At 39.1% G+C, this 12,130-nt stretch overlaps 1 protein-coding gene across 1 annotated transcript; it reads left to right on the top strand.

The window, feature by feature from the left end:
- The first annotated feature begins 686 nt into the window (after window positions 1–686).
- On the top strand, window positions 687–10,417 carry gipr (gastric inhibitory polypeptide receptor). The gene is made up of 13 exons (XM_035534286.1): window positions 687–743; window positions 1,814–1,910; window positions 2,230–2,337; window positions 2,500–2,621; window positions 3,981–4,087; window positions 4,976–5,129; window positions 7,027–7,186; window positions 8,052–8,112; window positions 8,197–8,266; window positions 8,757–8,845; window positions 9,405–9,543; window positions 9,677–9,718; window positions 10,082–10,417. The coding sequence occupies exons 1-13, from the start codon at window positions 687–689 to the stop codon at window positions 10,415–10,417; spliced, it is 1,542 nt and encodes a 513-aa protein (XP_035390179.1).
- Window positions 10,418–12,130: the final 1,713 nt, after the last annotated feature.

Below are 12,130 nucleotides of genomic sequence, written 5' to 3'. Positions count from 1 at the left end.
CATCATAGCATTTTTCCCCCGCAGCGTCATGCTAATTAGCTTCTTTTCCTCGCTAATCATTTTGTGAAGTATTTCAAATTTTTTTTTTAAATCACCAAATCTGGACTTTTTAGTCTCAAGACGAGGCAATGGTTAAGATAAACCGTAGTTCTCACAAATTTGGTAGCCTTGGTCCAAATTTAGTAGTTTTATTAAGTTCTCAGATTGTGAGCTCGTTTAACGTGCGTCTCCGCCCTCTCCCTCTCTCTCTCTCTCTCTCTCTCTCTCTCTCTCTCTCTCTCTCTCTCTCTCTCTCTCTCTCTCTCTCTCTCTCTCTCTCACATCTACTTGATTTACACACTGGAAAATGGGGCATGACTACGTCATGAGTAAAAGTAATTCAGTACTATTTCACTACTCCATATTCATGGTTCAGATATTTTATCCCATATTGGACAATTATAATATTTTATTTCAGAGGAGAATGTATTTCCTTATTCATCTATTTACTAATTTTCTCTATTCATGTCTCAAGTTGAAAGGCAAATAAAGTGCTATTTATTTATCTCTCTCTTCACATTTTTATTAGAAAGTACCTGCAAACCTCTAAGGGTTACACATAGCTGATCGCCGAGAGGCCATGGGCATGGCTGGGTGATAGACCAGTCCTGAGATGCTTGGCCCCCATCTTGGTGCTGGCCTCAGTGATGAAGAGTGCCCTTAACATCCTCCTCCTCACTCTATCTGTCCTGTACAGAGCTGAGGTATGTGACTATCTAAAGTAACTTAACATGTTTCCATCATACAGTATTTAAGAAGTTCCAGGAACATCATCTTTAAATCCAGAACTGCTCTGTTGTATGTGCTTAAGATGATTCTGAGTGATTAAAACTTGTGCCATGTCCCCTATTTTGGCTATTTTGCATGCATATATATATATATATATATATATATATATATATATATATATATATATATATATATATATATATATATATAAGGGACTGAGACTTTATAATCACTCAGAATCATCTTAAGCACATACAACAGAGCAGTTCTAGATTTAAAGATGATGCACACACACACATACACACACACACGCACAGTGCATCTGTGTGTGTGTGTGTGTGTGTGTGTGTGTGTGTGTGTGTCACTCTTTGAACAATATAAATAATTCACACATAGCAATCGAGAGGCAATTTTCGAGACCCAAACAAACGCTGATTTTTCTGCGGTCTGGAGTTTTTCTCAGCGACCTCTAAAATCCGTCGTGAGCGGAAAATCAGGTCTAAAATCATGTAGTGTGAACTCAACATTATGTGGCCTACAGGAATTTCCACTAGGGGAACAGAACTAGGGGAGGTGCATATTTGACTATAACACTGCTCATTTAAATAACAATTGTCTATGCCTATCAGAAAATGTAACCAACAAACTCTCTCACATTCACTATCAAAACTCTCATTTTCACTATCAAACTGTCTCTCATTCACTGTCAAACTCACATTCACTATCAAACTCTCAATCACTATCAAACTCTTTTACATTCACTAACTAATTCACTATCTCTCTCACTAATTCACTATCTCTCTCATTCACTATTAAAATCGTTCATTCACTGTCAAGAATGCCTGAGTATGACAGTGAAAATGAGAGAGTCTGATGGAGCATGTAAGAGGTTTGATAGTGTTTGTAAGAGAATACGATGGTGAGTGTAAGGGATTTGATAGTGACTGTGAGAGGTAAGTTTATATAATGGCCTAAATGGCCTCTCACTTCACATTCACATCAAATTAACTGCATGCTGTGGCATCTCATGGGTGCCATCTAGCAGTGTGTCTGTGGGAAGACACTGAAGGACATGGTGCAGGAATGGCAGAGGTATCGGGAAGACTGCGAGCGGAATATCAGCTCTGAGCCTACACCCTCAGGTATCCTGAAAAACCCTCCCTTTCTGCCAGTCAAGCCACAGGTCCAGTTCATGAGTGTTGGGTGTGTGGCTTCATGCATAAACATACTGCAAAAAAAAGAAAAAAAAGTTGAGACTTACATTACTGAACACCCTACATTGGTCTGAATTAAGAGCTCTGTTGTTTGCATAGGAAATGTAGATGTGATGAAATACTTGTGATAAAAATTGTGATGAAGATAGAATACCTTTAATAAACTGTTGTCTCTCACATGATGTCATAATATTTCTGTTAAAACTGTTTCACTGCAGCATTCATTTCATCCTGTATCCTTACCCAGGTGCATTCTGCAGACGCATGTTTGATATGTATGCTTGCTGGACAGATGGTATGCCAAACACCACAGTCAAAGTGCCATGCCCCTGGTATTTGCCTTGGTATGATCAAGGTACTTGATGCCATTCATAGTTTAGAGTAGAATATATAATATATATAGTAGTGAAAATAGCAAATTTTAGCAGAATATGCTTTATGCTCTTGACTAGAAATGCAAGAAGATAGGGTGATTATAAAGTATTCAGCTATTGCTTGTGATTCCCATTTTCTGCAGTGCGAACTGGGAATGTGACCCGGGAATGTGGCCCAGATGGCCAGTGGCACACTTTCAACACCAGCCACACCTGGAGAGACCACTCGCAGTGCGACTTCGATGCAAGCAACCTAAGAGAACAGGTGTGACTTCCCTTCATGGCTGTAGTGATGTCAAAGAGTGTGAACATTAAAAACAAAAGAAACCCACCATCAGTTTTTCGTATTTGTTTTCACCTTCATGGGTTCCCATTCAAAACAAGCACAATCTTAAAAAAAGCCTGTAGAGCTTCCCTGATATGCTTCAGTTCAGTAATTTAGGCTGTGCTCATAGGCTTTTTATACCTGTCTCCTCACAGCTTTATTAACTTTCTACCTACTTGGATATTTAGATACCACTCACTAGGTGAAGGTTAAAAGTTCTAAGTAAATTATGTGTAATTGCATGAAGTAGACTGATATGTAGGCAATGACTTTTTACTGGCATTCAGAACTAAATTCTAGACCCTTATATAAGAGATGGAAACACAATATATTTGCTCTAAATAAACTTAGAATTTTTATAAATCACTTATTGACTTATGGATTCATATAACCCTGAAATGTGCTTCTGTATTTGGTGCATGTACCAGCATAGTTAAGCTAAAGGAAAATGTATTAGCGGCATATTAGTGTTTCTACCATGATGGTTTTCTCCTTCCACCTAACATATATATTTCATGAGCCATATGAGAATGAAAAAGTATTTAAACATGATAACTTACAGCTATTAAGAAACTATAAATTGTACTATTCTACAGCTTTACAAACTATTCACATTTATTATATGATATGAAGAGCTTGGTTGTGGTCCACAACCTAAAGGCATAAGGCACACTGCAAATGCTCCACTGACCATATGCTGTAGACAACGGGTCTTGCTCATCAGGTTACTGCTAATGGACCTCCAGTTACAGTCCATTACATGGAAAGGGACCCCCAAATGTATAAAATTATTACCATGCCATGGTCTGCATCTCAAGATGTGCAAGGGCCATTTGCTAGACCTGCAGGGTGAGGAGATAGTGGCAGTGAAATGGGCTGTAACTGGAGAATTGGAAAGTTCTGACATTACACAAACATGGCAAGCTCATTAGCAGGTTCTTGATCAGAATTCACCTGGCATCGTGTTGCACACCAGGCATGTGAGAAATGACTTGTCATAACATCCTGTCTGGTTTATAGCGATTGCAGGCCCACACTGAAATGCACAGGAAATGTGCTGTTAGTAAAAACTTGCAGCCTTTCTCATATGGATGCCATAAATACATTTTGTACATTTATGATATAGGGTATTCAGGAGGTAAGAGTATGTTGCCAAATTGACACATTTGATAATGCAGTTATAATAAGTAAAAATCTATTTGTGTCAGTTATTAGATGAACCTGTTCTGTGAGGGAATGTAAACACATTTAGCTGTTTTAATATATGCTTTAACTGGCCAATTTTGTCTGGTTTAACAGGAGAATCAGATTTTGATCCTAGCCTATTTCAGGGTCATGTACACAGTTGGCTACTCTTTGTCCCTGGCCAGCCTGTCACTGGCCATCATCATACTGCTTCTTTTTAGGTGAGTACAAATTGCTCCAGTCTTGTCTGATGTGTCCTTTATCTATTTTTCAGATTTAAAACAACAACAACAAGAGAACAGATTGTCATCTAGAAATGAGGTTGAACTGGCATGTGTAATTGCCTGTAGGCTATGCTTGACCAACTACATGACCATTACAATTTGATAATATGTGAACTGTACACATTGTAAATGATCATGTGAGTGTGGTTGCGTTAACATGAGGATTCATGGTCATTTGCAGTGTGTAAATGCATTACATAAATGTCAGTCAGAGGCATTAGCATAGCCATTAGCAGCATGAAACACTAGATTTTTCAGTGCAGAGCAGAGTCTTTATATATTTTTTAAGTTTATGTGTTTTAAACATAGTCATATTTCTGCTGTCTTTCCTCTAAAGCCTCCAGCTAAGTTTCATATGTTTTTGCCTGTATGTAGCCTGCATCAATGCTCTCCAGCAGTAACAATCAGGATGTCTAATGATGACATTTATGTGGTTCCTTTTCTTTATGCAGCGCACAATGTGTAACATCATTATGCTTATTCTAGCCTATTATGTTTGGGGAACACTTTATGCTGGCTTACATAAAACTTTCACAGAATTCTACACAATGAATTTATAACACCTTTATGGATGTTAATTACACCATAATGAAAATGTTCCATAATTGTGCACTGGCACCATATAATGCAATAACATGGAACAAAACAGCCATGCCAAAATCAAATTTCAAGTACTGAAAGTTGTATTACTTATTACTAAACACCTAACACTTGAGGTGACCTAATGTATATCACTAAACCTTGGATCTGCTACTTACATTCATTGACATTTGCATTTGTTTCTGCTTCTTTGGAATTGGTTATTTTGTGATTACAATATTGTAGGAAACTCCGCTGCACCCGCAACTATATCCACACCAATCTCTTCACTTCCTTCATCCTGCGTGCTGTGTCCATCCTCACACGTGATGCTCTGCTCTCCAGGGAGACACCTCAGTTCAGAGATGACAGTAACATGTCCCATGTCCTGAGCGAGCAGGTCTGTCCTCCCATCGACTGAAGCCAGTCTCAAATGCACACATAACAAAACCTCTAGCACTTCCCAATGACCTATAGTCTAATATTTCCCAATCCTGGTATATATCTGGACAGATCAGAAACAGAAAATATGGCAATAGTCTCCAAATTCTCTCTCTTGAATTGTATCTAATTCAAGTTTGCAGTCTCAAATGACAAGTTAGCCTACTCTAAAATCATATATCTAAACTCATACAGTTGTGTAAAATAATAGCAGTCTAACATTACTAATGTATTTAATTACTGATTTTGGCAGAAAAGATAATACAATATGGGGAAAAATCCATGACTGGGTGTAGCTGAGTAATGGGCAACTGACAGAATCAACAGTCATGGCATGCACACTGCTAATTGGGTGTAATTGACTAATTTAATGAAAGGGGCGTGTTCAAATTAATAGCAGTGTGGAGTTCAATTAGTAAGGTCATTCATTCTATGAAGAAACAGGTGTCAATTACGGCCCTTATTTAAAGAAAGAGGGCAGCAAATGTTGTGCCTGCTGGTTTTAGCCCTTGCTCAGTGAGTAAAATGGGTCGTTCCAGACATTGCACTGAAGGAGAAAGAACTTTGATCAAGAAGTTGATTGGAGAGAGGAAAACATATAAAGAAGTGCAGAAAATAATTGGCTGCTCAACTAAAATGATCTCAAATGCTTTAAAATGGCAAACAAAACAGAAATACTACGATCCGTGTAGATCATAGAATAATAAGAATGGCAAAGAAGCATCGAATGATCAGCTCCAGGGAAATCAAAGAAGATCTTTAATTACCTGTGAGTACTGCAACAATCAGAAGACACCTACATGAAGCCAAACTATTTGCAAGAAACCCTCGTAAAGTACCGTTGCTGAAAAAAAAGACATCTTTGCCAAAGAACACATTGACTGGCCTAAAGAGAAGTGGCTCAACATTATATGGACAGATGAGAGCCAGATTGTTCTTATTGGGTCTAAAGGCCACAGATAGTTTGTGAGACGACCCATAAACACTGAAGCCACAGTACATTGTGAAGACTGTAAAACATGGAGGTGCAAGCATAATGGTTTGGGGATGTTTCTCATACTTTGGATTTGGACCCATTTATCGCGTACCAGGTATCATGGACCAGTTTGAATATATCAAAATACTGGAAGAGGTCATGTTGCCATATGCTGAAGAAGAAATGCCCTTGAAATGGGTGTTTCAGCAGGACAACGACCCCAAACACACCAGCAAGTGGGCAACATCCTGATTCCAGACTAACAAGATTGATGTTATGAAGCTCAATCTCCAGACCTCAGTCCGATTGAGAATTTGTGGAGTGACATTAAAAATGCTGTTTTTGATGCAAAACCCAAAAATGCAGAAGAACTGTGGAATATAGTCCAGTCATCTTGGGCTGGAATATCTGTTCGCAGGTGTCAGATGTTAGCTGACTCCATGCCATACAGATGTAAAGCAGTTATCAAAAATACAGGTTATACAACTAAATATTAGTTCAGTGATCAACAGAAAAGTTAAATCTGTAAACAACTTTCAGTTTATACTGTAAATATTTGAGTTTGTAAATGAAAATGAAGACACTGCTATTTTTCTGAACAGCCCATTATTCTTTTTTCTTCATTTTCAGTTTAAAAATTGATATTTCGTTCATGTTTTCATGTGGAATTGAATGTACAGTGCTCTCAATGCCTTTGTGTCTATGGAAATAAATGCTATTATGAGGACTGAGCTTTTTCTCAGTTGTTTTAAACACACTGCTATTATTTTGCACATAACTGTATATCACTAGTTACTTTTTAATCAAAAGCTTTGAAGTGAAGCCACAGTCCTGTGGATCCCTGACCCATGAACCTTTACCCTCTGTGCTCTGCCTCCAGGCTCTGTCTGGCTGCTGCATAGCTCAAGTGATGATGCAGTACTGTGTGGGAGCCAACTACTTTTGGCTGCTGGTGGAGGGCCTGTACCTGCACAACCTGCTGGTGCTCATGGTGTTCTCTGAGCAGAGCTTCTTTTGGGGTTACCTCCTCATTGGCTGGGGTCAGTATGCTCTCCTCTGGACACAGAGGGCTTTTGATACGACCCGATCAGCAATAATATTAAAACCACCTGCCTAATAATGTGTACGTCCCTCTCATGCTGCCAAAACAGCTCTGACCCATTGAAGTATGGTCTCCACAAGACCTCTGATGGTGTCATGTGGTACCTGGCACCAAGGCATTAGCAGCAGATTCTTTAAGTCCATGGATCAGACCTGTTTTCCCAGCATATCCCAAAGATTCTCAGTTGGACCTAGAATCTTTGGACCAAGTCAACACCTTGAACCCTGTCATGTTCCTCAATGAAGGAGTGTACTTGGTCTGCAACGTTTAATAGGTGGTATGTGTCAAATTAATATCCACATGAATGCTACAATGGATCGGTGACAGCAGCTGCGATGCACTGTGCTCTGACACATTTTTATCATAGACAGCACTACCTTTTTGTACAATTTGTGCTACAGTACCTATTCTGTGGGATCAGGCCAGATAGGAGAGTTTTCACTCCTCTTGCACATCAGTGAGCCTTGGGCACCCATGACCCTGACTCTGGTACACTAGTTGCTCTGTCCCTAGCTGCTACCTGTCACAATTTTGTCCTTGTCAAAGATACTTAGGTCCTCACTCTTGCCCTTATTTCCTGCTTCCAACATATCACCTTCAAGACTTGACTGTTCACTGCTGCTTACTATATCCCACCCCTTGACAGGTGCCATTGTAATAAGATAATCAGTATTATTCACTACACCTGTCAGTGGCTTTAATGTTATTTATATAAGCAAGATATTGATGTGTGAGCCAAATTCTTGTAATTTTAATATTTGTCATTTTAATTCTTTCAATAAACATCATTCATTTTTTTTCAGGTACTCCCATATTCTTTGTGGTGCCATGGATCATAATGCGCTCCTTGTATGAGAACACAAGGTAAGCTCCATCAGCTAGGCTTTGCTTTGTTTTGTCTTTACTTTAGTGTTTTAAAAACAACAAACATTGCCTAATGCCTTACAGGTGCTGGGAGGTCAATGGCAACATGGCATATTGGTGGATCATCCGAACTCCAATCCTCCTGGCTATTTTAGTGAGTCTTGGTGATTAATGGTGAAAATATCAGTGGACTCATAAGTAAAACATTTTTAGGTGTTTGGACTTAATACTAGTAACACCTTAAAGTAAATCACAGCATGGTATTTTCCAGTATGTCTCAGTACTTCAAAACTCTAAATTTCACTTGAGGCTGCAGCAGTTGCAGATGAGATCTTAGCATAAGTTAAGTGTTAAGTTGAAAGCTAGTTAGCATGGTTTGATTATTATGTTAGAACCTTCTTGTGTTACTTTTTTGGAATGTCTTTTTGTAATTGTGTAATCGTTTATTCCATGATTTCTTTCTGGCTGTGTGAAACTGCACACTTATGCCCCAAGTTGCCCAGCTGAACATCAAGATTAATATGATGAATATTGCTACTATAGCCTGCTATTATAATTTATTATAATCATGTCACAAATTTGTATATTCATATCTATGCTATATTTAATGAGATTTTGCATTCTGATTGTGTGATACATTGCAGGTAAACTTTTTCATATTCATGAGGATTATTCAGATCCTCATCTCCAAGTTAAAAGCACACCAAATGAGATACACAGACTATAAATTCAGGTAAGGCTGTGCAAATACAAATCCAACTAACTGGGCTACATTCAGGATTAATAAATTTGACTGACTAACTTTTGTATATTTGACATTTGACATTCTTCAGGCACTCCAGACACTCATGCTCAGTGCAGTGATTTGCTTCAAACATCTTTCTCTATCCATATTTTTATATTGTTAATATCGTTAATAATAATTCAAATGTATTCACATGATTAGGACTTCCTGTACAAACCTTCAAGGTTTCCTTAGGCAAAAGTAATATTCTTATCTTCTGATATTAAATGTTGCCTTTATTTATAGCAGGGTCTTTAGGAGTTTGTATCTAAGCCAAATCCTGTGGGAGATTTCAGATGTCTCATTTTAAGTGGTGACATTATTGTAAAACGTAAATTTAGAAACATCTTCCATTCAAAATATGTGCCCAAGTGCCCGCCAAAAATGGAAAGAAATCATATTTCAAGTCACTGTTCTTCTTGTTATTTAGTAATTATGAAAATAATAGTACAATGAGGATAAATCATTCTTAAGCTTTGAATTAATTTAAATGCATGTTGATCTTTAGGCTGGCCAAGTCTACCTTGACACTCATCCCTCTGCTGGGAATTCATGAGGTGGTGTTTGCTGTGGGGACGGAGGAACAGACAGAGGGTATACTACGCAGCATCATCCTTTTCTTTCATCTGTTTTTCAGCTCCTTTCAGGTACAGATGATATCTTTACCAAGACAAGAAAGCCCTTCCATTACATGGTGCAAATCATGATATGCTCTCTTGAAGAAAACTGATTAACTTCTGACACATTTAAGAGATTATTCCCATCTGTGTTCCTCTGCAGGGTTTTCTGGTGGCTATTTTATACTGTTTTGTGAACAAAGAGGTAAGAGCCACCAAAAGAACTTCCAAAAGAGTTGGTAAATATACATGCCACCTGTTCCTTCAAGATCAAATGCTCTCCTATCAACTTTGTTTTATGATATTTAAATGTATTTATGTCTGAAGACTAAGCGTTTGAAGACACACATTGATGTTACATGTCCATTTGCTATTGTCTTACGTGAGAGGATATTCCAAAATTAATGAATTCTAATACATTAGATAATACAGCACCATGATGTAATGCATCTCTGAAATAATCACATGCTCAGTATGTGTGTGCGCGCGCATGTGTATGTGCATACCTACTTATACCCACTATGACCCACAGGCCTAGAGTTTTTAAATGGACCTCTGCCTATCCCAGGTGCAGTCAGAGATCAAGAAAAAGTGGCAGCGGTGGAAGCTGGGAATTAGCGTTCTGGATGATCGCAACACAGGCAGCCACACTGCACAGGGATTTAAGTGCTCACAGGACCATCCGTGTCAGCAGGACTGTTCTGAGAGGGACAGCAGCCACAAGGGCTCAGACCCTCCCCCCACCCAGCCCTCTGTCCAGCGGCATCAGCATACTGAAGCTAAGAAGGGCAGGGCGTACTGCTATATCTCTGGGCGCAAGCAGGTGCTGAATGGATTAGACACACCAGCTTTGGGCCACATTGAAATAGAAGGAACAAACCAATACTGTGAGAGCTACTGCTAAGAGAAGTGGAAACGGACCTTGCGTAGCAGTGGTTGTAAAGTGCTACAGGGAGAGATATGGAGATAGCAGTTGCACACATAGAGGCAAGCTGCATATGATAATAGGAAGTTTCTTGCGAGAGTGTTAAATTCAGTACAGTTTACAGGTAGCATGATCCAGCACAATTACAGCTTTGAATGGACCTTTTCTGAAAGCAGTGCAGCTGTAAGGGTTGGCACCAAGCTGAGGCCCCTTCCAGCCACCAGAGGGAGGCCTCGAGTCAACCACGCTACTAATCAGGCTTGATGCCCAACAGTTGGGCTAGACCTTATATAAGCCCAGTGACCCAGTCACTCAGTGCTGGGTCTTTTCTAAAGTTTTGAGCCAAGCTCCTAGGTGGTAACTTCAGGTTTTGAGGTCTGTGAGCCCTTATGCTACAACTCATTTCTTCCCTGCGAGGGTGTCCGTGTTTTTACACATCCCTTTCTCTCTTCAGTTTTCCCCTCTCGAGTCTGTCTCTCTCCCAAGGCTTCCCTTAGCCATTCAAGTTCCTCCACCTTTTTCTGGTTTTGTTTGGGAGGTTTTAGTTTGGTTTTCCCCAGTGCATCGGGGTTGCCGTTCTTCCCGTGGTGTCCTTTGTTCTCCCTTTTTTCCACGCTCGGCGTGTTTGTTTATTTTTCCTTTTGGTTTACCTGATTCAAGATCTAACTGCACACAGGCCCACTATCATTAGTGTGGCTGTGCACCCAGTAGGCTCTCAGTGTCATTACCTAGCTGACCTGGGTTTGAGCCCACTTTACAGCAGCAGTCTATAACTGGACTTTATGAAGCCTTCAGTGCTTTAGAAGCAGAAGGGTCCAAACAAAGTTGTGCTCTTTGTTGTCTTTTTATTGTTTGTTGCTATTTTCTACCTCTTTGAAACATTTTGGCAATGATCTATGTCACTTGAGGACCATCACTCGCAAGCAAGTATGGCCATAGTAAAACATTAAACTCCTGAGGATTATTGAGTATATGTTGTATTCACAGGTAAGACAGCTAGAACCTTGTTATGGTGGCTCATAGTCATAGACTGCCAAATACAATGCATAGCTCTCTGCAAATCTGAAAACGTCATGTTTGGTAAAGGTTTACACAGTTTGGCTTATAAGAGCTATATATCAAGAGCCCTAATCACTATTTCTAATTAGAACCACCTATTATTCATTGATGTTTAAAAATATTTGTGACATAAATATGAGCTCATGAGTCATGAATAATATTATTGCAAGACATTGCAGATGTCATTTAAAACATTCCATATAACTTGGAAAAGAAAATGTTCACCTATTATGTCACCTAAATTCTTACAATTCTGTATTATACTTAAGAGAATTCAGGTCTGTGCATACAACAGGAGATCTAACCTGTTCATTATGACATGACATTCCATTCAGTGGCCTAATACACTCACATGGACATAGCACAGATGCCAACAGAGCACTGTATTAATACTACAGACGTCCCAGCAGGACACTATTTCTGAAACCATGACTAAGCAAGTTTAGAATCTGAATCTGTCACCTATTGTTCTGATCATGTTGAGCAAAATGCATGGACCAAGGTCTGAAATGTTCTGCTTAAAAGATGTAGTTTACCATTTAATGCCATGAAAAACATGTCACAGAGACTCATATGAATCTTAAATAGTGGAAGTTTGGTGTGGCCCATTTGAAAGCTAGTTGTCATACTTCC

The sequence above is a fragment of the Electrophorus electricus genome, chromosome 17 (assembly GCF_041902795.1).
Source record: "Electrophorus electricus isolate QZ-2024a chromosome 17, ASM4190279v1, whole genome shotgun sequence".
Lineage (NCBI taxonomy): Eukaryota > Metazoa > Chordata > Actinopteri > Gymnotiformes > Gymnotidae > Electrophorus > Electrophorus electricus.
The sequence above is the reverse complement of the archived record's forward strand: the minus strand, read 5'-3'. Positions and strand labels throughout refer to the sequence as shown.